Source organism: Zalophus californianus, chromosome 5 (assembly GCF_009762305.2).
Source record: "Zalophus californianus isolate mZalCal1 chromosome 5, mZalCal1.pri.v2, whole genome shotgun sequence".
NCBI lineage: Eukaryota > Metazoa > Chordata > Mammalia > Carnivora > Otariidae > Zalophus > Zalophus californianus.
The window spans coordinates 40,254,313-40,281,350 of NC_045599.1; the positions used below are offsets into that span (position 1 = coordinate 40,254,313).

The 27,038-nt window shown below is 35.8% G+C and overlaps 1 protein-coding gene and 1 pseudogene across 1 annotated transcript in view; both read left to right on the forward strand.

Moving 5' to 3' along the window:
- The window catches only part of SPINK5 (serine peptidase inhibitor Kazal type 5), a 173,793-nt gene that overhangs the window by 91,918 nt on the left and 54,837 nt on the right, over nucleotides 1-27,038 (forward strand). Inside the window, exons 3-6 of the mRNA XM_027604428.2 lie at nucleotides 8,396-8,516; nucleotides 9,821-9,846; nucleotides 14,198-14,325; nucleotides 15,984-16,056. Coding sequence (XP_027460229.1) covers nucleotides 8,462-8,516; nucleotides 9,821-9,846; nucleotides 14,198-14,325; nucleotides 15,984-16,056 — 282 coding nt within the window. The 5' untranslated portion in view covers nucleotides 8,396-8,461. The remainder of the gene's footprint in view (nucleotides 1-8,395; nucleotides 8,517-9,820; nucleotides 9,847-14,197; nucleotides 14,326-15,983; nucleotides 16,057-27,038) is intronic.
- Nucleotides 3,888-5,436, forward strand: LOC113928563 (annotated as a pseudogene).

A 27,038-nucleotide genomic window follows, 5' to 3' on the forward strand; every position in this document is an offset into this window, starting at 1 on the left:
CTGAAGGACACCAAATGCATTGAAAGAGAAAAGTAAATATCATTTAAAAACAAAGTAAGATTTATGCTTCTGGTTACAATGGAGTAACAAGGAAAGGATATTTCCTGTTACCTGAAACAATGAAAAAAAAATACAGAAAAAAGACAGAGTTTTCTGACATGGGACATCAAATAGTGCAGGTCAGTGATCCCTGGGAAAGGGAAGAAATACTAAGTAAGCTACAGATAGAGAGAAAACACAGGTGGAGGCTTCCAGTCTCCCTGAGATGCAGATACATAGCTGAGAGTTGGGGAGACCAAGGGAGCTAAAGAAGCATAAGTAGTATTTCCTATGTGAGAGAAAAAATAACCCCTATTGTATACTGTAGACTAAAGCTAGTTTTTGCATTTTCCAAGGTTGCTTATGTGGTTGGCAAATAACTGTCCACTATTTACAACTCCATGCTCAGAAATATTAAAATTACTTTTAAGGGAAAATATTTTCTTAACTAAATCAGTTTTTTAGTAAGGATTTGGAATGTATTAATATCATGTGGGAGTTATCACTCAAAATAAACCAAAAAACCCACTAAATTCAAAATCATTCCCATATTCAATTTTAATTTCAACTCCTGCCTCTCTGTTAGATAACTAACTAGAGATAGAGTAAAAACTGAAAATGTCATATAGAAGAAATTACCAGAGCAAAACTTTGGTTCTCATAATTATTAAAGGAATGATTCATTCTGATTAGCTGAATTTTTCGTATAGGTGAGTTTATGTATCTTTTTAATCCCAGTTCATTTTTTTTTTAAGATTTTATTTATTTATTTGACAGAGATAGACACAGCGAGAGAGGGATCACAAGCAAGGGGGAGTGGGAGAGGGAGAAGCAGGCTTCCCGCAGAGCAGGGAGCCTGACGTGGGGTTCGATCGCAGGACCCTGGGATCATGACCTGAGCCGAAGGCGGACGCTAAACAACTGTGCCACCCAGGCCCCCCCCCAGTTCATTTTTTAAATTGAGCCTGATTTCATCAGGGAATCCCCCCTCCAGAGGCTAGAAACTGTGTTATATGTTAGCTTTACTCCATGGACATCTTTTTAAAAAACACTTTCACACTGGGACACCTGGGTGGCTCAGTCAATTAAGCGTCTGACTCTTGGTTTCAGCTCAGGTCATGATCTTGCTGTCGTGAGATCGAGCCCCGCATCAGCCTCCATGCTCAGCACAGAGTCTGCTTCAGATTCTCTCTCCCTCTCCCTTTCCCTTCCCCTCTGCTTTCCCCCCGCTCATGCTTTCTCTCTCTCTAAAATAAATAAATAAAATCTTTTAAAAATAAAAAATAAAAACCCTTTCACAGATTTGTTTGAACAATGATTTGTATGATCATTTTCCACCTCTTCCACTAGATTATAATCTCTTAAAGATCAGACATCATGTATTTTTTATTCACAAATTTAGCACAAGGCTCTCACACAGTGCCAGGCAAATGTTGGCATTTAGTCAATATTTGTTGTATTCATGTGCGGAGTATTAAGGAATCTATTGGAATACCATAACACCTCACTTTGGACTTATATTTTTAACTTTCTAAATCTCATTTCAGGAATTTGGTCCCTTACCTGAGAACTCTATGATTTCTATTCATTCCTTTATTGCCTTTTTCTGTCTAATGAATCAAGATTGTGGCATGACACAATCAATATGTTACTTGACTGAATGAAATTTAAATCTTAAGACCTAGATATGAATCTTAGCTTAACCACCTACAAGCCAGGTGGCTTGGTGTAAGCCACTGTGCACACATCTCACTGGTATTTCTCTGTGTGTCCAAATTTCTTCTTCTTATAAGCACACCAGTCAGTTTGGGGCAGGGCCCAACCCTAATGGCCTTATGTTAACGTAATCACCTCTTTAAAGGACCTATCTCCAAATACAGTCACATTCTGAGGTACTGGGTGTTAAGGCTTCAAAATATGAATTTTGGAGAGACACAACTGGGGCCATAACAGTTGAATGTCTGAGCTGAGTTAATTGCAGATGTAGGTAATGTGGTCTCTATAGTGTGTGGTATTTAAGGGCATGGGCTTTGGAGTTTCACTGCCTTTATTTGCAATGATGGTTATCAGTTGCAAAGACTACTGCTTACAGGCTGTATGAACTTGGGAAAGTTACAGTATTTCACCAAACCTCAATTTCTTTACCTGTAAAACAGAATGAAATAGTTACTCTTTAGGTTTATTGTTATTCCTGTCAGTAAGTGCACAATAAATGCCAGGAATTTTATATTTCTTTGCAAAAAGTTTTATAAAGATATATGTCAAAAAACACATAAATTATCTTTTCCAAATTTTGCTTATAAATGTAACAGTTTTGTTTTTGCTTACTGTATACACAAACACATGTAAATATTTCACATGTAAAATATGCAGCATTTTTCACCAAAATCCCTCATACTAGCTACTTCAAAGTTAATTCACTGTGATTTTTTTTCAAAGGACTGTAGCTCCACAAACTTCTGTTTCCTATAGTCAGAGTGAATTCTAGGAGACTTTGGAATGTACTGAATCTCCAGGTGACAGTGTAGAGTCACGTAACCGAGCTCCTGTAGCATCAACTGTAAGGATATTGTATTTAAGAACCAAATATAAACCAAAACATAAAACTTAATCCAATTAAAAATTAGATATTGAAACTTTCTTGTTTTCTTAATCGTAATCTAATAAAAGCAACAATTATAGCTATAAATAGCAGGGTCTGTGATCCAACAGTGCCCATCCCATCTTGTTCTTAGATAAAAAAGATGCCTATCTCTATAGTTTCTTTGCTTTTGTAGACAAACAGAAAGGAATTCTCAGAGAGGGAGTGAAGCTGGCTGTTAACACAACAGTGCAAGATAAGAAGGTGGGTAAAGGCTGTTTCCCAGTTAGTGTCTTTCAAAAAAAAGGATACAAACATGCTAAATTAATGGGGGAAATATGAGAATTATGGGAAAGGAAATTAAGAATTAAGAAAATAAGAAATAAATTATTTCATCTTCTAAGACCTGTCAGTCATGATCACAACACATTTCCTTTTGCCCTAGTCATTATGGCTATATGATTGTGTGTGTGTGTGTGTGTGTGTGTGTGTGCAAGAGGAGGAATTAGAAGAACGAACTACATTAGCAGTAGCACGCTGTCCCTAGTTTATAGCACCATAATGTCTAGATTCTCTCTGAACGCCCTGAAAGGCTCTGGGTTAGCCACATTGGGTGTACAAGGTGGCAAGGCTGGGATTACTTTCCACGCTAGTTCCTGCTCTGGGGCTCATTCATGGTACCATTTCGGGCAAGTAAGAAAAGGATAACACCTTCTTTGCTACCTCACATCATTGCATAAACAAATAAGAGAGCTAATAATGGCAGATTGTTTTGAAAGATGCAGAAAGTGATTTTGATCTATAATATAGTTATTTATTAAATTATTGTGATCATCAAGGATACCTCTACATAGAAAAAGAGATTTGAATAATAGTCTGATCACTTTGGATTTTGAAATAACCTTTGTATTCAGTAACACTACTGGTCTACAAAACCTTGTTTACTTTTACAGTTTTCTCATCTCTTCCCTCTGTGTCAATATCCTTGATATGAATTCAGATTCTGGGTCACCTGACACATGTTCTGAATTGTAAAGTGTGTACTTCTTATAATCAAGCTCCATTCCTTTGTGATGAGACAAAAAAAAGTTTCTACATGTTTGATGAATAATTAAGAGCTGAAGAAAAAAAGATGCAATTTGGAATTTAAGGAAAAGTACTCACACTCGCTGGCCTGTCTGGCTGTCACGCCCTTGCGTCCTCCGCTCCCACCACCCGCTGGAAACCTGTCCCTAAGCGGCAGAGGGGTGGGGAGGCGGGCGTGGGCATGGGGGCTTCCGGAAGCCTAGGCCCTAGGACACGCAGCCTGGCCGGGACCTCAGCTCTGCACGTTAGTCCCCAGCACTGTGCAAGGCTAGAACAGGAGGAGGAAACCAGTCCACAATCCCTGCAGGACAGGAAAAGAAGGGGAAATCTCAACATGGAAAAAATTCTACAATGAAAAGTAAGAAAAGCCAAAAAGAAAAGCGAGGCTAAAACCAGAATATGAAGTAGAGCCTGAAGATGAAGGAAAATCGGGTGAGGAAGAAAAGCTGAAAGTGGAGGGGAAGTCAGGGCATGAGGGAAAGTTCCAGAATGACGGACAGCCAGATGATGAGGGACTGCTAGTTGATGAGGGACAACCAGAAGATGAGGTAAAGCAAGAAAAGCTGGGCAAGTCCAAAAATGAGGGAAAATCACTATGTGAGAGCAAGCCAGAACCCCAGGCAAAGCCCAGCAGTGGGCTGCAAAAAAGCACCTGGCTGAAGATTACATGCCCAGGAAAGCAAAAAGAAAAATGGACAGGGGTGCCCCTTGATTCCCCCAAGGACTATCAAGATGACTTACAGGAAAGGCAACTTGGGATACAAAAATAATGATTGGAGGAGACACATGCACCCTGATGTTTATAGCAGCATTATCAACAATAGCCAAATTATGGAAAGAACTCAAATGTCTATTGCCTGATGAATGGATAAAGAAGATGTGGAATGGGGTGCCTGGGTGGCTCAGTCAGTTAAGCATCTGCCTTCAGCTCAGGTCATGATCCCAGGATCCTGGAATTGAGCCCCACATTGGGCTCTCTGCTCAATGGGGAGCCTGCTTCTCCCTCTCCCTCTGTTTGCTGCTCCCCCTGCTTGTGCTCTCTCTTTCTGTGTCAAATAAATAAATAAAATCTTAAAAAAAAAAGAGGTGGTGTGTATATACAATGGAATATTACTCAGCCATCAAAAAGAATGAACGCTTGCCATTTGCAATGACATGGATGGAACTAGTGTGTATTATGCTAAGTGAAATAAGGAAATCAGAGAAAGACAAATACCATATGATTTCACTCATACGTGGAACTTAAGATACAAAACAGATGAACATAGGGGAGGGGGGAAGAGAAAGAGGGAAGCAAACCATAAGAGACTCTTGACTATAGAGAACAAACTGAGGGTAACTAGAGGGGAGGTGGCCACGGGTGGGCTAAATGGGTGATAGGTATTAAGGAGGGCACCTGTTGAGATGAGCACTGGGTGTTGTATGTAAGTGATGAATCACTAAATCTTACTCCTGGCACCGATATTACACTATATGTTGTTAACTAACTAGAATTCAAATAAAAACTTCAAACAAAAGAAAAAAAGGAAAGGCACTTGGGCAGTGAGGAGATGATGAGAGAATGTGGAGATATGTCAAGGAAGAGCTAAGGAAAAAACAGAAAATGGGTAGTTTACATTGGATACAATAAGATGTACAAGATCCATTCTCCTCAAGGGGCAACAGGAGTCAGGGAAGTCAAGAATGGAGGTAAGGGCCAAAGGCGCTTACATGATATTCCATATCTTTAATGCCTTTGACATTCAACTCTGATTTCTCTGATGAGAATATTGCTGACCCTGCTTTCCCTGACAGGCATTTGCCAGACTACGTGCTTTAACCTTAAGTTGAAACTTTGCTTTAGGTATCACTCTTGTTACCAGCAGCCTTTTGACCCAACCACAGTGTTCTCTGTCAGTAGGACATTTTCACGCATTTGCGTTGAAGAGACAGTGATGCAACATTGTAAAATAACAATAAATAAGAAATGGTTTTCAGAACCACACACAAAAAAAGCACCCTGATAACCCAAACCCCAATTTTCTAAAATCTCCCACCCATTCATTTGAATTTAAATTTTGTGGTTTTCAGAAACATGGAGTGATTAACAAAGTATGCAGTGAATCATCTCGGGATTTAAAACATTCCTGAAATGAAATGGAGAAAGAGTCCTGATGCCAATGGGCAGCTGACCATCCTTCCAATATTGGGGCTCCTGGAATCTTCTTTTGGCTCCCTCTCCTCACAAAAGAGGCTCTCAGTTTCAAACCTCTTATTCATCATTTCAGGATGACCTGGGTGGCAGTGAGGAGCACTTTTCCAGTAAGAAGGTAACCAACTCCTCAAGCTTTCCTCATAGCAGAGATTCTTCAGAGCTACAGTCATCTTTAGGTTCTTTTGTTCTACCCTCACACCACTTCCACTCTTGGGAATACTATCTATTTGGGCTAGATTTGGCATTCATCAGAGCATATTACACAGGCACCAATTCTGTGAGGTGCTAAACTGACAGAGTGTATTCTTGGGACTCATTTCATATGATCTGACAGAACAGATAAAAAATAAAGAGTTAGTACTGGTATGTCATTATTTAGAAGACATTTTCACAGAGAAAGCTAAGAAATCAATGCTGATTGAAATCTTGCAGTGACTTTGACAGATTTTAAACAGCAAATGCTTTGATTTGTTTTAGATATTGTGGTTTAGAACATAATAACAAAATGAAAAAGAAGACTTATGTCTTGACTTCTTAATTTCACTTCAGAATGTGTTGGGGGTGTCATTACATGCTGAGTAGGCTTAAAATCTGTTGGTGAGGTCAATGTGCAAGAGATGTTGACTTTTCTTGTACCTTTGAAATTACCTAATAATACAACTACATCATTGTAATGACATAAAAATGCAAGACCAGCTATCATTAACTATAGAACTTATCACTATACTCAAAATTGTTCTAAACCTTACACACACACACACACACACGAATTACCTCTAACTCTTACAACAATTGTACAGTGTAATTTTATGACCCCTGTTTTGCATATTGGGAAGCCAAGGCAGAGAGAAAATAAATGACTTGCCCAAGGCAACATAGCTAGTAACTGGTGAGTCAAGATTTGAACCCACATCTACCATAACTCAAAGCCAGGCTCATTTCCTTATGTTGTGTAGTTGCAAAGACAGGAATAGAAACAAATTTCCTGACTCCCTGTTCCATTCTCTTTCTATTAAACTATGATGGATTAAATTTTCTAATCTGTAAAAATAATGTAGCTTGAGCTTGCTTTCCATAGGCACTCATTTTACTAAACCACTGGAAAGAAACAAAGCACAGACCTTGAAAACAATGATTACACTTTTAGAGGAAATAAGTTATTTCACACACAAAAAATGAAAATACTCTGGCTTTAATGGCATTCAGAATATTGACATCATCATCAAATTGGCTAGCCTTATTTCAGTTTTCTGGAAGAATCTTTAAAAGAGCTTTGATCCCATAAAGTCCCAAACTTTCCCTCTGTGGATGTGGAGACCCTTTGGAGTACTGGAATCAAACCGTTTGGCTCTGGCTTCAATCATTTTTGCATAATTTTTCAGGTATTAGAGTAGAATAAGCTGGTAGACAAAAGGCATTACTTGTAAAATGGAAGAAGGAACTAAGGAGAAGATAACTAAGGAGAAGATACTTTCTCTGGAAAAATCTTACATTGATTATTTATATTTATATTTTTAAGTATTTAATTCTTTATTTTCTTCCTGAGAGAGTAAATAATGAGTCACTATTGGAGTAAACTTAATTTAGGGGGAAATTGATTGAGCCACATTTTTCAAACAGTAATTTGGGGAGTGATGGGCTGTAGAAAGTTAAAGTTTGAGCCTCTAATGTTTATGATTACAATGTTTGGTTAGACTAAAAGATAAGACTTTGGAAAGAAAATGTCCTTCAGATTGAGAATTTTTGAAAGTAGTTATGTGCAAGCTTTGATTTCACATAGTTTCTGCCTTTATCAATGTGTGATGGAAGCAGTGTATGGAGTTAAATAAAAAGTGATCTTCCTCAAGTACCACCTCTGCCTCTCCCATCTAAATTGTGTGCTCTTGGGAAAGTCATTGTCCTTTTTCAGGATTTTGGCTTCACCATGTACTCAGTGTTAAAATCTTGCTGGGTTATCTCTTTGAGTTGTTCACTCTAACTTTTACATGAGTCCGTGGCACTGAATTGAGACCCTTCAAAACACCTGCAGATGGAAGCACTAAGAATTCTAGCTTCTCTTACTCTCAGCAACTTTCTCCAGATGTGGGAATCTGTAAGTCTCTACCTGACTAGTAGGATAACTCATCTGTCTTCTTTCCTCCCCTCCCACTTATGAAGGGAGCCCAGTTAGAAACTTGTTTGTCTGCAAAGTTATATGTCTGGTCTTGGTGAAGAATTCAGTTCTTACAAAGGAGTATGGAGTGTTAAACTTTAATAGAGTTCTTGGACTCAATCTATTGCCTTTTGGGGGAGGCATCATGAAAACATATCAGAACTGTGGAAATAGACATTATCTGTTCAGATCTGCCATCTTGACAGGATGCTAAAGGATGGAAACTAAATTGATGTGGTATATTAAGTCTAGCATGACCTAGAACAACTGGTTTTGTAATGTTGGTTGTTGTTGTGGGTGTCACCAAGTATATAAAAAGTGAGCTGCATCTCTATGGGTTCAGTCCTAGAGCACCAGCTGGTGAGCAATGCACAGAGCCGACTTGTAATAGACTTACATCATCTTCAACATGAAGATAGCCAAAGTGCCAATGCTTCTGACCCTGGCCCTTTGCCTCATACAAGGTGAGCAATTTGCATGTAATCTAAGCCTCTTCCACACATGGCAAAGCCCTGGGCAGGGACTTGTCTCTCTCCCCCTACTCCTCAAATATGTGTATATATGTAAGTATGTTTGTGTGATTATATGTATGTGTGTATGTATAGTCTTGAAATATCTTACCAGACACAGAGTTTTGAAGAATTATATATGTGGCTTAATAACTATGTTGTTAACTTTAGAAATGGCAAATAGTTTGACATAATCTGAATTTTTATCCATGAGAAATCCTTCTATTAATTCTGTATTGGTTCTGAAAGCTAATAGATTCTTCTTCATCTTCCTCTCACCAAGCATATTAATTCATACTGTTGGGAATTATATATACTGTACATATAGATGATACTAAGCATATCAATTCATGCTGATAGGAATTATGTGTATAATAGATATTTAAAACTTAGATGTATATTTTATAAATAATAATACTATATTTATAAACTATTAAAAATCAAATTTAATCATCTATTCTTATTTTAAAGTAGTAGTGCCTTCTAGCATATTTTATTTTTGTGTTACCAAATCCTAAATGGATTGAAAGCATATCTCTTAAAAGGTAAAGACTTTTGTGGGAAGTAGAAGGTAGTTTTTTGTATTTGTTATTTGAATTTGAAGGGAACATGAATTTCCTAGGCTCAATCTTGTTCTGAAGCATTTGTATTTTTTTAAAAGAAAATCTCAGAGATGGAGAGTCAGGAGATCATTATATATAAATGATGCCCACTTTCCTAAAATAAGTGCATAAGTACAAAAGGGAGTCTGTTAATGAAAGAGTATAATAGCCTATGATTTTAATTAATCTCGATTTTTGTCAGATCTTTGAGTTTTGTAGATCTAATAAGGAGACAAGTTTGCCAGAATTCAGAAACTTTCATTTTATGTGCATATATGATATAAACTTTATGCTACATTATACTTTTAAATTATAATTGACATGTTATATTATAATTTTAAAAGAGGTCTGCCATACTTTGCTTTGAAAGGATCTCTTTGAAATTAGATATTTTGAAGGGGATTAGAAAGTACATGAGTATTGTTTTCCAAAGTAATTAGACTTTTATGAGTGACTAGACCTCTGTGAGTACATGTACTGATTTCCTGGGGCAATGCCCCCATTTTATTTGCCATGGTAAATTTTAACGTGTTCAAAAGCAATTTGTGGTTTTATAACATGCAGTCATTAAAATAAGCAAGGCACTACACTGAGTGAATTGTTATTTGTTGAATATTTTACATTCCCTTAACTTAGGTTTCTGTATTTTTGTCCCAGGTGCTGCCAGTGAGGATGAAAATCAGGTTAGTCCTGCTTTTTCTGTTCATTGAATCCATTCCAAAATCTCTAAGGAAAAATGGCCTGTGACCAACACCTTCACATTAATAATACAGACATATGATACTGATAGGTACTAATAGCTTTTGTTAAAAACACAGAAACAGGTCTTTATGAAGGAAGACATGAATCACACACAGACACACAAACGCACACACATACACATCAATGTATTAATGATGATGGATGCCTGCAAGAGCCAATCTACCGTGCTAAAGGAGTGCTTTCAAATTCCATAAACAAAGCAGTGAATTAGTATTGTTCGATTTAATAGCCGAAAAAGTCATAACAAACATAGAAAGCAGAAATAAGTGTCCTTGTGATCATTGTGTATGAAGGGGTTGTCTGTACCTTGTATATGGTCATTGTCTATATTTCATTCAGTAAACATTTTCTGAGTATCTATCATTTGCCAGACCCTGTTTGAGTTGTTGGGGATATTGGAAAATAAAGAAAATAGACAAGAACCTTCCCCTTGTGGAGCTTACATATTAGTGGAGGAAAACAGATAAGTTAATAAGTAAATTAGTAAAATATATAGCACATTAAATGATGATTAATGCTAGGAGGAAAATGAAGCAGAATGGAAGATAGGAATTCCTGGGGATGAGGTGGTATCAGTTCTTCTTAGGATACTCAAGTAAATATTCTCTGAAAAGATAGTATTAGACCAAGGATCTGAAGGTAGTAAGTCCTGAAGATTTTTGCAGGTGACAGCAGATCAGGGAGAAGAATCTGGGATAATAGAGGCCTTGACTCAGGAGGGTGCTTAGAGATCTTTTGTTTGAACAATAAAAGAAACATTTCTCTAGAAGTTAATTTTTTTATCTATTTGGAAAAAAAAAAGTCCAGAGCCAAATACACACACACACACACACACACACACACACACACACACACACCTATGCCATTAATTCAGCACTTAAAATAGTGCTAGGTGTATAGCAAATGTGTGCTATGTCTCTTAAAAGCCATGAACATTAAAATAATAAACCAGTAAAACAATGCTTTTCTATAATGAAACTCTTAGAACTATTGTTAAAATGCTCTCTCGTTATATTTTAGTGTAACATTTTTTTAAAGAAACATTTCAGGAATGTTCTAGAAAATTTCATCATAGTTTATATAATTTCATCTAAATTTGCTGTGTAAGGAGAGGTTCAAAAACCTTTATAAAATAAGTAGGGTAGTAGAGTAGAGTAGAAAAAAAGTTGGATTGGGGGAATCAAAGAGCATGCTTACTTGCATGTTTCATACTGGCAAAAAGAAGAGTATTGTGTAAATCTCACTGTTCATGAAGCCATAATTTTCTTTTTCAGTCTTTGATAATGGGTGGTGATTCTGGTGGATATTTTTAATTTTGCAACTGTGACTTTTTATACCATTAAACTTTATTTCACTGGAAAATAGTTTAAAAATAAATTTAACCACCCTTTATGTTGGCATAAGCAAGAATACAAAGAAATAAATATGTCTCTGGAAATATTTCTTACAACAGTCTTTGTATATTTCATCAGAAGTGATGAAAGAAGTCTTTGTATGTTTCATCAGAAGTGAAAACTATTGATTTAGTCTTTCTTATGGTGCTGGAATTTTTGTTCTCCAAATTCAGTAGCTTGAGTTCTTACTAGTGCCAGAAAAGCATGTTGAATGTAATAAACATGAGCCAGCACAGCACAGGAAAGCACCGTAGTGCCCTGCAAGGATCTTTACCATATACCTAAATTTATCATCGCAGAAGAGTTATTATAATAGCCAAAAGGAGCTTGTTAGTGCCCTAACACAGAGTGGGGGTGATGCCAGCTCCTGGGGGATTTTACTATGCTGCTAAAGGAGGGTGGGTAGAAGACAATGGGCCAGTAAAGGAAGGAGTTTGGTCCTAGAGGGCTTTAGTTTTTCTGGGACATGTGGAGAAAACACAAACAACAGCAACAATAACAAAACAAAACAAAATGGAAACAAGCCAAAAGACTGCAAGTAAACGCTTGCTAAAAAGTGATCTCCCCACCTCAGGATGCCTTTTTGATGTAGATCTGCTCCTCTTTTAATGCTCTCTCATGGTTCGGTAATGGAGAGGACATTCCTTCTTTCCCAGGGAAAACCCACCTCTTACTTTTCAATTTGTATGGCCTTTTCCTGTTTGCCAAGAGAATACATTGGATTATTTCATCACTCAGAAAAGCAGCATTGAGTTCTATCTTAACTAATTATAATTAATCTTAACCTTCTCTCTGGGTCTTGGTTGTCCATCTGTAAAAAAAAAGAAAAAAAAAGCGGGTCTTTCTAGAAATTATGCATTCATGTCATTGTGACACTGGAGAAGTCCAATTCAGGAATTATCCTCATTGGTAATGTTGTTTTTCAACTGACTGCTGAAAACTATAAAAAGCTTCATTCTAGTATTTCATGAATCTTTGTTTTCAATGCTTTCTTTTTAAAAAAAAAAAAGATTTTATTTATTTATTCATGAGAGACAGAGAGAGAGAGAGGCAGAGGCAGAAGGAGAAGCAGGCTCCCCGCTGAGCAGGGAGCCCAATGCGGGACTCGATCCCAGGACCCTGGGATCATGACCTGAGCTGATGGCAGATGCTTAACCGACTGAGCCACCCAGATGTCCCGTTTTTAATGCTTTCTTAAGACCTGCCTCACAAGGGATATGTTTCTATCATAAAAAACACTAGGCTCCTCTCTGATTCTATGACAAAGTATTATCTAGACTATGTAGAATCAGTTATATCCGGCAAGCTAAGCAGTAACTTGCAATGTTGGCATAAGATACTGTAAAGTCAGAGACTAGACAGATCTCAAGAGGCCCCAGTCGTCAGACTGTTGCCAGAAATTATTGCTGGGCTACTCAGATAAGATCACTGGGTGGTGATAATAATTTGAGAGATATTTTAGTAGGTCACCCCACTGGCAAAATTTCCCAGGGCTGGTCTCTGATATTATTTATTTATTCTTCTTCACCATTATTCATTCTGCAAGTGCTACCAACTGCCTCCCATGTTTAAGAGGCTAGGTGAAGTACATCATTATCCATTCGATGGTAAGCACAGTTTAGGCAAAGATGCTTCCACTTTATTGCTATATCCATGCACGTAGCTATATCTGTGTCACTTAGCAAAGTAAATTAATACTGTAATGAAGTTTTGTTGACTGATTTAATGATTATTATAAAGATATAAGAGGCTGGACAGAATTCTTTTTTTTATTTCAATTATTTAACATATACTGTATTATTAGTTTCAGAGGTAGAGTTCAGTGATTCATCGTTGTGTGTAATACCCAGGGCTCATTATATCACATGCCCTCCTTAATGCCCATCACCCTGTTACCCCATTTTTTTGGCAAAATCAAAATAAAACCAAAAAACCACGTAACTTAGATTCCAAAGGCTTGCTCTAAAGGCCCACTGGATTTTCTAAACTAATAGGGAGTATAACATATTAAATCAGTACTTGAGAGATAGTGCAAATGCGCCATTGATTTTAAGAGTGACATATAGCAAGCTTTCCATAAAATATATTGACTTAACCTTTTCAGCAAGCTTTTTGTGTTCCTTTGGCAGTAATTATTATTGACCTACTGTGTACTAGGTATTTTATATGTGTCATATTCCAATAATAGTAATCACAGTAATAATAAAACAGGAGAAGGAAGAAGGAGGGAGGCTAATGTAATTATTGATTATCTACTATGTGTCAGGCACTTTGAAAGTTATACATACTTATAATATTTAATCCTCACAATACATGGGGAACATAGGAAATTATAGCCTCTATTTTTACAGATAGGATAATTTAGCCATTGAGAAGTTAACTTGCTATGGCTATTGGGCTTGTAAACTACAACCCTGGAATATAAGGTCAAGTCTTTCCATTTCACTAATTGTTTTTGGAAGAAAGCTTATTAAGTAGATGGACAGTCCAGTCATTGTTTTTGTTTATGTTATTTGTGTCGATTGAGTGAATGGCTTCTATACAAAGCAGGTACTGGTCTTTAAATAGTATTGCTGGGGCACCTGGGTGGCTCAGTCGTTAAGCGCCTGCCTTCGGCTCAGGTCATGGTCCCAGGGTCCTGGGATCGAGCCCCACATCAGGCTCCCTGCTCAGCAGGAAGGCTGCTTCTCCCTCTCCCACTCCCGCTGCTTGTGTTCCTGCTCTCGCTGTCTCTGTCTCTGTCAAATAAATAAATAAAATCTTTAAAAAAATAAAAAATAAAAATAAATAAATAGTATTGCTCAAGGAAGTTCTTAGAAGGTAAAGTCTTACTTTGATGAGATTTCAGTAAACACGCTTTTTTTCATCTTTTCCTTAGGAAACATGCGATGAGTATCAGGCATTAATGAAAAATGGAAAATTATTTTGTTCCCAAGATAAAAAACTTTTTCAGAGCCCTGATGGAATAGCCTTCATCAATAGATGTGCCACGTGCAAAATGATATTGTGAGTAAAATTCCTCTTTAATTGTTTGAGTTCCCAGCTATTCTCTGGACCAGTAAATGTATTCTTTTTATATTCTGTCAAATGTATTTTTCTAACTCTAAAAGATTAAATAAAAATGCTTAGCAGATCACTCTGATACCTCTTAATCAGGTGAAGTTGGATAAGTGCCACCTACCTGAAAAGATTTTAACAATCGCTCAAATGGTGTTCCAAAGCATTCCAGAGGGTATGTAGCACTTAATAGACTTTTGAGGAAGTAGTTCCAATTTGAGTTTCCTGACTCTGGGAAAAAAAGAATTCTTGGGTCTGTTAAGCCCTGACTCTGTTGTGCCCTTGGGACTGAGAAAAGCCCCCTGGGGGAAAGATGCCAAACTCTCCTTATGGCAGCCAACCAGTAGAAAGACTTAAGCAGGACACATCCTGATCCTGTGAGCTGCCAGCGTCTGTACACATTTCAGATTATGCTAGGATAACATAGTCTAAAGAACTGATTTTAGCTTGCACCTCCCTGCAGCTCAGGAAGGGTGAGTGTCCTGGAGGTTTACTGACATCTATGCAATGCTTCTTTGCTTCTTTCCTTCTCTTCAGTGACACCCAAAGGTGAAAAAAGGCTTGTTATCCATCGAAAATCCTCAAATCAGAGTGTTCTAATCTGTTTTTGAACAAGGAGGTCATCTTTAATTTCTGACCACCATCAAAACTTCAACACTGATACCAAGCCAATGCTAAGCTTATCCACTCAAGATAATTATGTTGTTATAATTAGCTTTTTAAATGCCAGGGAGTATGTTTCAGGGGATTTAATTTGACCTAGTCAATAATATTGGGTTAATGAAGCTGTGATCACACATGCTGCGCCTAGTGAAGAAATCGTAGAAGATGAAGGAAGAAGGGCAAGATTTAGGGGGTGGGGATGAGGGAGACCCAGGGCAAGCTGAGCAATTTTTTCTTATTCTCTTGAAAGCTGAATGTAAATCAACAGATATATTATTTACTATAAAGCTTCCTTCTTGTTATATAGGGTGTCTTGAAAGGGGACTGAAACTATGAATATAATACATTTACTGAAAAATAATTTAAAATAAAAATAAACTGCCTTGAGACATACAAGACAGGTTATTTATCTCTTTGACGTCACTAACTCAATTATAGTTTTTGTTACCTATTTAAATTATGTTGGAATAGTCTTGGTTTCTTAAACTGGAAAAGACATGTACAAAGCATAAAAGCTCTCCTTAAATTTCTGAATTTGCTCTGTGGGACCTTACAGTTTAGAACCAGAACCAAAACAAGCAGATAGATTTTGGTTCAGTGTGAATATGGTATTTCCAAGACACTATCCCAACGATATAGAGATGGCTTTTAGAGTTGGTTACCACCTGGAGGTTGGAAGCTTTTAAAGGGGTCGGGGAGTAGTCTGTTGGTTGTGCGGTTAAAGGTAGGGATTCTTGCCTCTTGTAGAGCCATGTCTGAGATATTTTTCAGCACTGAGGAGAGACTTATGGTGCCTGAGCTAATTTCTGCACGTACCACCCCCACATGTGATATACTAGATTGAGCTGAGGCAAAGAGTCAAAATTAAGGTTGACACGTATGCAAATCTTTCCCCCAAACTGGGAAAGCATGTCTAAGCTATGCTACTTCCTGCTCTCTTCCAGGGAAAAAGACGCAAAATCCCAGAAAAGAGCCAGCTATTTAACAAGAGCCTCCCGGGCCACTGCCCCAGAAAAGGTGAGATTATTTGAAGTCAACTTGTTGTAATTGCTTTCAAGATTATGTTTGACTCTATTTAGAGCTATCTGTTTATTTCCTAATTACTAGGTCATACCTATTGTGAAGCCAGCTACTTAGAAGGGAGGGAACATGGCTTAGTCCAGGGGTAGGCTAAATCTCTGGTACGTCTTGTCCGTATGCCCAACCCATGACCCAACTCTCAGAAAACATTCTGGGCACTGACAGACACTAAGAGGTGGAGTAAGTCAGTGTGATGTCTGCCTTCCATGGTCATTTCTCATTCCTCCTGTCCTGTCTCAGCTTCAACAAAAACCTTCATGGAATTATCAGAACTAATTTCAAATGTCAGAATTCTTACTCACTGTCTGTATCACTTGGACAATTTCTGTATCTCTGGGGTCTTATTTTTTTCATCTGTGAAAAGGAATGTGGATCAAATGAGAAACTAACTTTAAAAAGCCAAATACAGTGTTTAACATATGTTAGCAGGCATCTGATTCATTTTATTTCTTTTTTCTTTTTTTCTTTTACTTCCTATTGCATGTCCTTTCTGATACCTAGAGAGTTTCCCTAACTCAACTAGAGGTGCTTATTTATATCTATTTTGCACTTTGGAAAACAGGCTAATATTTGTTTGAGAAAAGTATTCTGTGGTAAAAAAAAAAATGGTTTTTAATAAAAAATGGAATAAAATGAAAGAAACCATAAAGATGCAAGCCCCGCACAATGATTTCACTTTGTAATTTTTTTTATTTCTACGAAAAAATAAAAATACTAGACCCGGATTGAGGGAAATTTCTGGCCTACACTGTGTCACAGTAAGCTGTTGACGAAGCTGGGGGTTATCACTAGGAATCCTGACAACTATTCATATCACTCCAAGTCTCCTGGGTAGTTTCTTCTTTTAGTTCCTCCTCTCCTGTCCCTGACACATAATTAAAACGATCAGTCAGGGAGACACACCCAAATTACTGTAACATCCCTGGACTTACCAAGCTAAAATTTTCCCCATCAGTGTTACTTAGGAATGTCTGAGAATCTTAGCCTCCACAGTAAATCTACTCAACCACATTGTTTGCTTGAACTCGACTGGTTTCACTTTTAAAACAAGAACACAGTCACCACTCAATTCGTCAGTCACCGCAAATCCTTTATCTGAGCAACAGCGAGCAGCTTCTGTGCTCTACAAAATCTCTGAAGATCAGAAAATTTCCTGGTAAGTTCCAATCCTGCCTTTAGCTGTCACATTTAGAGAGAGGCTCATTCACTAAGATCTATTCTCCTTCTCCACCCTCTCCTCCGCATCTTTTTCCTTCATGAGAAACTGATCAATGATGTTTTAAGATATAAAACATAAGCCAATGACAAATGAAAAAATGAAATACACGTACATACCAATTCTTTTTATTGTTATGTTAATCACCATACATTACATCATTAGTTTTTGATGTAGTGTTCCATGATTCATTGTGCATAACACCCAGTGCTCCACGCAGAACATGCCCTCTTTAATACCCATCAGCGGGCTAACCCATCCCCCACCCCCTCCCCTCTAGAACCCTCACTTTGTTTTTCAGAGTCCATCATCTCTCATGGTTCGTCTCCCCCTCCGATTTACCCCTCTTCATTCTTCCCCTCCTGCTATCTTCTTCTTCTTCTTCTTTTTTTCTTAACATATATTGCATTATTTGTTTCAGAGGTACAGATCTGTGATTCAACAGTCTTGCACAATTCACAGCGCTCACCATAGCACATACCCTCCCCAATGTCTATCACCCCATACATACCAGTTCTAACAAAACTATTTCTAAATATTGCTAGTCAGATGTAAATGTTGAATTTTAATCAAATAAGATTTTTAAGAAATAAAATTTTGGAATTCTAAGACATTATACCTTTCTGTTATCATTTTATGCCTGAGTTATAATTTTTACCTTTTAAGTCCCTATGATTACTTGTTTTGCTACCTAGGAATATACTTACTTACAAATTAAGGTAGTCCATATTTGGCTGCAGGCCCTTTGGGTAATTTCTGTTTAGACTTTTACTTGTTTGTGTTTGAATGGGTTCATGTTATTACATTGTTTTTGTTGTTACTTTCCCCCATAAGAGAGAAAAATCTACTACTTTCTCTGCTTAGGTTCCTCCCATCAAAAATCAACCCTGATGCTCACTTTCAGAATAAGGTGCTCTTCCTGCTCAAGAATTTTCCTCCTACAGACAGCCTTTCTCACTTGCATCATCAATTTCTTCTTCACTAGTATGGCATTTTTTCACTTTCCAACTCTAATATCCAATCCATTTACAACTCTCATTGGTATTGTCTCCAAAGTCTATCTCAAATATGACTTCTTTTCACCATTTTCATTTCTATCACCCATAGTCCAATTCCTCATAATCTTTAATGTATTTGGTCCATGTAGAGAATTTTATTTTTTAAATTGATTGATTCCTTTATTCAATGTTTCTCGTTGATGTAGGTTGCCAACTATGTAGGATATTAAGTTCTTATGTGTGTATATGTGTGCTTCTGAGTTCCCTATTCTGTTCAGATGAGCTCATTGCTTTAATAACTAATAAGGCAGGTCCCCTTTCTTAATTCATCTTTTTCCAAGTTCACTTACCTATACATAGACATATATTTTCCCATATACTAGAAATAAAAAGTTTATTGAGTTAATGTAAAATCCAACTTGAGTTTGGGAACCCAAAGTGATTAGGGATACAAAGAATTTATCAATTAATTTGAGTAAAATTGACCTTTTTATAATATTAGCCTGCCCAACTCAAGAACACAGAATACCTTATCATTAATTCATAATAATTTCTGTCTACTTTATGAAATCTATTAAGTATTCTCCACAGATTTTTATAATTTTTGCTAATACCTAGAAAATTTGTCATTTTATTGATATTTTGTTTGGTATTTTGTTTATAGTATTTCTATCTGGTTATTGTTGGTATAGACAATTTCTATTGATTTCTACAGGTTGATCTTACATTGAACAGCTTTATGATATCTTGTGTTGATTCTGATAGTTTATTAATTCTATCATTTTTTTTCTTGGTAGTTGATCACATTATCTGCATAAAAGGAGATAATAGGTGTTTTATAACTTCCTTTTCCATTTTCTCACTCCTTTATTTCTTTTTCTTTTCTTATATCATTGGCCAGGATCTAGAATTCCATAGTTAAATAGTAGTGATGATAATGAATATCAGCTTGCCCTCTCTTCATATATTAAAAGGAATATATCTAGAGTTTCTCCATTAACTATGCTTACTGTAGGTGTTTTATAAATAAACTTCAGCAAGTTTAGAAAATTCCTTTCTGTTCTTAATCTCCCGAATCTGTTTTGATCATTACCAAATGTCTTTTCTACAACTGTTAATATAATTTTCTGATTTTTCTCTTTCAGTCTATTAATGTAATAAATTTCTTGATAAATTTGCTTATGTTAAACTACTAATGTTTTCTTAGGGTAAATAATACTTAACCATAATACATTTTTAATACACTGTTGAATTTGGATAGTTAGTATTTCTTTTTTTTTTTAAGATTTTATTTATTTATTTGAGACAGAGAGAATGAGAGAGAGAAAGAGCACATGAGAGGGGGGAGGGTCAGAGGGAGAAGCAGACTCCCCGCTGAGTGGGGAACCCGATGCGGGACTCGATCTGGGGACTCCAGGATCATGACCTGAGCCGAAGGCAGTTGCTTAACCAACTGAGCCACCCAGGCACCTGGATAGTTAGTATTTCATTTAGAAAATTTGAAACTATTTTCATAAGTAAAACGAGTGTATACTTTTCTCTTTTTAATTATTCTTGTCTGGTTTTGAAATCAATATAAAATTACCCTGAGAGGTGGCACCTAAGGCTATGGCTGAATAAGGAGGTCAACAAATCCTTTATCCAAAAAACAACTATAAATTGAGACAAAATTGACCAAAACAACCGTTATAGTACTCTAGAAATTGAGTCACTCTGACTAGCCTATATCACTCTGACAAGCATTTATGCTTGAAAAACTGCTAAATTTTTAACTGGAACAATGGGGGGGCGGTCTGTGATGTTCTTGTTTAGGGATACTCCCATCTCATTCCTGTTGCTTGGTTGGTATGGAGGGTCTACCTTCCTAAGGCAGGCTATGAGGGTCAGGAACTGCACTGTCTTTATTAAAGTAATTTATAGTGGGCAACAATCATGTCCAGAGATGTTTTCAGTGGCTGTCATGATCTTCAATAAGAGTAAGGACAGTGGCCTGAAGTTGTAGCATGGTTGAGGCAAGCCTATTTCTGGCTGAGTCTTCACACATGGGCTGCAGAGAGCAAAGTGGGACCAAGCAATTCACAAAGTTTTAGCTGCATAAGACCATGCGCAAGCACTTAGAAAACACACATAAAGCAGCTCTTTCTGCCCACAGGTCCTGTCCTTGTACTTTAATAAAACCACCTTTTCTGCACCAGAAAAAAAAAAAAAAAGAAAAAGAAAACACATGTGAAAAAATCCCAGTGGAAAGCAAATGCTGGGGTAGATGTAACTATATCCTGAATTTTGAATGCCCTCCTCCATGCAATGGAAGCCTGAGGTGTTTGAGCCCAAACTGTATCTAATCATTGGCCAATCACTAAGTTATAGAGATAGAGAAAGAAAAACCTAGAGAGCCAGTCTTAAAAAAATAAAAGCTATAAATATTTTCATAACAGACACATCAACAGCTATATACTATCGGACAGCAAGAAATCAGAGAGTTAGCACAGCCAAAGATGCAAATAAAGAATAAAACAACAAAAATAATCTTTCTAGTGAAATCATTATCCAAAATTTCCGATCTTCAACAAAAATTATGAAATACGCAAAGTAACTGGAATGTATGACCCATAAGGGAAAGAAAAGCCAATGGAAACTATCTGAGTGTCTCTGAATGTTAGATTTCACAAAGATTTGAAGCACCTATTTTAAAAATGTTCAAATACTAAAGAAAACCATAGTTGGATAATTAAAGGAAAGTATAATGACAATGAATAAACAAATAGAAATTTTCAGGAGATAGAGATGGAGATAGACAAAGGTATATATCTCAAATGAAAATTCTGGAGTTGACAAGCATAAGTCAAATAAAAAATTCAGTAGAGAGTTTCAAAAGCAGCTTTGAGGTTGCATAAGAAAGAATTAGTAAACTTGTAGAAAGATCAATAAAAGTTAACAATAGAAATAGAGAAAAAATATTGATGAAAAATAGAGTCACAGAGTCTCTGAGGTAGTAAGCATGCCAAAACATGCGCAAAGAAATACCAAAATTAAAGGGAGATAAAATAGACAGAAAAATTATTTCAAGAAATAATGGCCCCGAATGTATCATGTTTGATTTAAAAAAAAAAATTACTCATTACATTCAAGAATTTCAGCAAGTCCCAAATAGGATAAACAAAAAGAGATTGAAACTTAGGCCTATCATGATCAAAATGTTGAAATCAAGAGAAAATTTTTAAAGTGGCAAAAGAAAAATGACACATTCTTTATACTGGTTACAATTAATGACTGGCTTCTCATCTAAAATAATGAAGGCCAGAAGACAATGGAATGGCATGCTCAAAGTGCTGACAGAAAAAAAAAATGTTTATCAATATTCTATATCCACCAAAATTAATCTATAAAAATTAAGTCAAATAAAGATAGTTCCAAATCAATGAAATCTGAGAAAATTTGTTGCCTTCAGACCTGTCTTACTAAGTCATAATAAGGGTAGTCCTTTAACTGAAAGGAAATGACTCCTAGATAGTAACTTGGACTTCCAGAAAGAAATGAAAAGCACCAGAAATGATAAATATATGGTTAATATGAACTAGTTTGTAAATATATTTCCCTTATTTTCATCCAGTTTCTTTTCTTTTTTTTTTAAATTTTTTAAGGATTTTATTTTTTCAAGTAATCTCTACACCCAATGTGGGGCTTGAACTCACGACCCCAAGATCAAGAGTCCCATGCTCTACTGACAGAGTCAGCCAGGTGCCCCTCACCTCGTTTCTTTTAAAGATATAATATTACATAAAGCAATAATTACAATTCTGTTTTATTGGGTATATAGATAAAATATTTAAGATAACTATAGTGCAAAGGGGAATAAAGGAAATAGAGCTGTATTAGGGCAAAGTTTCTATATTTTAACAGAGTTAAATATTAATCTGTAATAGATTGTGATAAATTAGGAGGCATATTGCAATTACTAGAGTAACCAGCAAGAAAATGACATATATATAATAAATATATAAAATCAACACAAGAGTTAAAAAGACACACTAGAAATATGTAACCAAAAAGAAGGCAGTAGTGGAGGATAAAGAAGTAGAAAAGGACAGGAGCATATTGAAAACAAATAGAAATGTAGCAAATGTAAATATATCAATAATTATACTAAATGTAAATGATTTAAATATTCAAATCAAAAGGTGGAGATTTTTGTATGATTAAAAAAAGCAACTATAAACTCTCTCCATTACATACTCCTTAAATTCAAAGACACAAAAGGTATGAAATGATGAGTGATACCAGGTCAAATATAACATGAGAGAGCAGTATTTGCTATATTACCATCTTACAAAATAGACCTTAAGACAAATAATATTATTGGAGACAAATAGGGACATTTTGTAATTTAAAAGTATTAATACACCAGGAGATATAACAATTATAAATGTATATGCTCCGACTAACAGAAGCTCAAAATGTATGAAACCAGATATGCTATAATTAAATGAAGAAATAGACAATTCAACAATAATAGTTAGAAATTTTAATATTCTACTGTTAAAAATTGATAGAACTAGACAAAATATCATCAAAGATATAGAATACTTGAACAACACTAGGAACTAACTGAAATATAGAGAGTGTTTCCCCAATTATTGCGGAAGGTACATTCTTTTCAAGGAACAATGAAACATTCTACAAAAAGACTGAATACTAAATACTAGGATATAAAATATATCTCAATAAATTTAAAAGAAGAAAATCATACAAAGTATGTTTTCTGAAAAATAGAGTTGAATAGAAAACCAACAAGAGGAAGAAATTAGGGAAATCCCCAAATATTTGGACAGTAAGAAGTAGCATACTTCTAAATAACTGGTGGATTAATTAGAGAGAAATTAGAATATAATTTGAACTGAATAAATACAAAAAACATAATTTGAGACATGGGTTTAGCTAAAGCATTGTATAGAGCTTTAAATACCTCAATCAGACAAGAAGAAAGGTCACAAATTAATAATCTTAACTTCTACATTAAGAAACTTAGAAAAAGAAGAGCAAACTAAACCTCAACCAATCAGAAGGAGGGGCATAATAAAGATTAGAGCAGAAATCAATAAAATACAAAACATTAAAATAATAGAAAGTTAATAAACCAAATGTTTTTCTTTGAGAAGATTAACAAAGCTGGCAAACCTTTGGACAAATTGACCAAAAAAAAAAAGTGAGAGAGAGAAAACAAAAATTACCAAAATCAGGAATGAAATATGAAATATCAATATATACCCTAGAGAAATTACAAGGACTATATTAGAATATTATGAACAAATTTGTGCCCAAAAAGTAGACAACTGACATGAAATAGACAAATTCTTAGAAATACATGAATTACTAAAAACTGACCCAAGAGGAAATAAAAAATCAAAATAGATGTATAGCAAGTAAACAAATTGAATCCATGATTAAATGAAAGAAAAGTTCAGATTTTGTTGATGACCCCCACCAAATATTGAAAGAAGAAATAATATTAATCTTTTATAGACTCATTCAGGAAATAGAAGAAGTAACACTTACCCGCCAGTATTATTTTGATACAAAATCCAAAGGAAGATATCACAACTACAGCAGACTACTGATAAATATTACTCATAAACATACATAGAAAAATGCTTAACAAAATATTAGCAAACAGAATCCACAACAACAACAACAACAAAAAAATAAAACCATGACCAAATGGGTATTATTCTAGGAAAGAAAGGTTGGTTTAACAACAGAAAATCTAGTACACCATATTGATAAAGACAAAACTACATCATTATTTCAATAGATGCAGAAAAGGCACTTAACAAAATCCAACAGTCATTCAAGATAAAAAAAACACTCTCCCTGTCTCTCTCTCTCTCTCTCCTTCTCTCTCTCTCTCTCACACACACACACACACACACACACTCACATGCACAAAAACTACCAATAGTTAAAAACTTCCTCAGCTGATAAAGGACATCTATGATAAAGCTATAACTAGCATCATACTTAATGGTTAGGGAATGAATACTTTTACCTTAAGACTGAGAAGAAAGTGAAGATGATTGCTCTCACCACTTTTATTCAACACACCACTTCTATTCAACATTGAACTGGAGAGTATAGCCAATATAATAAGGCAAAATTTCTTAATTAATTAAAGACATTCTGCTTGGAAGGAAAGAAATTGTTTTTCATTGTAGGAACATGATACTATATATAGAAAATCCTAAGCATCTATAAAAAGAAACTAGAGAATGACTTTAGCAAGAAACTAATAAATGAGTTTAGCAAGATTTCAGCATACAAATCAGTAATGCAAACTCAATTGTATTTCTGTATAGTAGCAATGAACAATCCAAAAATTATTATCAAGATGGCAATTCTTCCAAAATTAATCTATAAATTCAACATATGCCCTACAAAAATCCTGGCTTTTTGGGTAGAAATTGACAAATTGATTTTAATATTTATATAGAAATGTTGGGACACCTAACTGTAACTGACTTCAAAATGTATTATAAAATGACAGTGAACAAAACAGTGTGTTATTGGTTCAAGGACAGGCATAAAAATCAGTACAGTGGAATGGAATTGATCTTCTTTACATTTATGGTCAAATATTTGACTAACTTGTCAAGATAAACAAATGCTTGGAAAATTTAGTATCTGTAAAAATAAATTTAGATTCTTACCTTACATCATCCACAAAAATTAACTCAAAATGGATTAGAGTCTCAAATTTAAGAGCCATAACTATAACATTTCTGTGCTAAAATGTAACAGAAGAAATTCATGAATTTGGGTTAGACAGAGTTTTTAGATATGAAACCAGAAGACTGACCCATAAATACAAAATTACTAAGTTGGACTTTATCAAAATTATAGGCATACTTCATTTTATTGCACTTTGCTTTATTGTGCTTCTCAGACATTTTCTACAAATTGAAGGTTTGTGGCATCCTGCATCAAACAAGTCTATTGATACCATTTTTCCAATAGTAGTTGCTCATTTTATGTCTCATCTTTGTAATTCTCGTAATATTTCAAAATTTCATTATTATAAGTTTGTTGTGGTTATCTGTGATCAGTGATCTTCAATGGAGAAGTACAATGAGATTAATGTTGTTTTCATGGCCACTAATGCAACATCTATTCTGCAGCCCATAGATCAAGGAGTAATTTTGACTTTTAAGTCTTATTATTTAAGAAACATACTTTGTTAGGTTCTAGCTCCCATAGATAGCAATTTCTCTGATGGCTTTGGGGAAAGTAAATTGAAAACCTCTAGAAAGAATTCACTGTTCTAGATGCCATTATGTACATTCGTGATTCATGGGAAGAGGTCAAAATACAGTATCAACATTAACAGGAGTTTAGAAGTTGATTCCAACTTTCATGGATGACTTTTAGGGATTTAGGACTTCAGCAGAGGGGACAACTACAGATGTGGTGGAAATAGTAAGAGAACTAGAATTAGAAGTGGAGGCTGATTATGACTGAATTACATCAGTCTCGTGATAAAATGAACATATGATAAGTCACTTCTCTTTTTTAAATATTTTTTTCATTTATTTGGGGGGGCAGGGGGAGGTGCAGTGGGAAAGAGAGAATCTCAAGCAGACTCCTCACTGAGTGCACAGCCCAACATGAGATTCCATCCCAAGACCCTGAGATCATGACCTGAGCCAGAACCAAGAGTCAGGCGGCTTAACCAACTGTACCACCTGCACACCCCGAGGAGTCACTTACATGGTTTCTTGAGCTGGAATCTACTCCTGGTGAAGATGCTGTGAAGATTGTTGAAATGACAATAAAAGTTTAGAATATTCCATAAACTTAGTTGAGAAAGCAGTGGCAGGGTTTGAGAAGATTGACTCCAATTTTGAAAGAAGTTCTGCTGTAGGTAAAATGCAGTCAAATGGCATCACATGCCACAGAGAAATCATTCATGAAGGAAGAGTTCATCGATGTGGCACACTTCATTGTTGCCTTATTTTAAGAAATTGCGATAGCCACACCAACCTTCAGCAACCACCACCCTGATCCACGAGCAGTATGAACATCGAGACAAGACCCTCGACTAGCAAAAAGAGGAAGACTCACTGAAAACTCAGATGATGATGAGAAATTTTTAGCAAAAAATGTATCTTTTAATTAAGGTATGTTCATTGTGGTTTTTAAACATAATGCTATTGCACACTTAATAGACTACAGTATAGTATAAACATAACTTTTGCATGTCCTGGAAAACCAGAAAATGCATTTGACTTGCCTTATTGCAATATTTGCCTTTTGCAGTGGTCTAGAACCAAACATGCAGTGTCTCCAAAGTATGCCTGTACAAACATTTGGGCTTCAAATGAAATCATTGAGACAATAGAAAAGCAAGTACGGACTGGGAGAAAATACTCATATATGGGGTAAAAGACTTCTATCTACAATATGTAAGGAACTCTTACAACTCATTTATAAGAAGATAACTCAATTAGAAGCCATTACACTAAAAACATCTTAATGGCTAGGGAGCACTTAAAAAGATGTTTTACATTATTATTATGTAGGGGCATGCATATTAAAACCACAATGAGGTACCATTACATACCCACAAGAATGGCTGTAAATCATAAAAACAGAAAATATAGAATGTTGTTAAGGTTGTGGACAAACTGGAACACTTACAGATGGCAGGAAGGAGT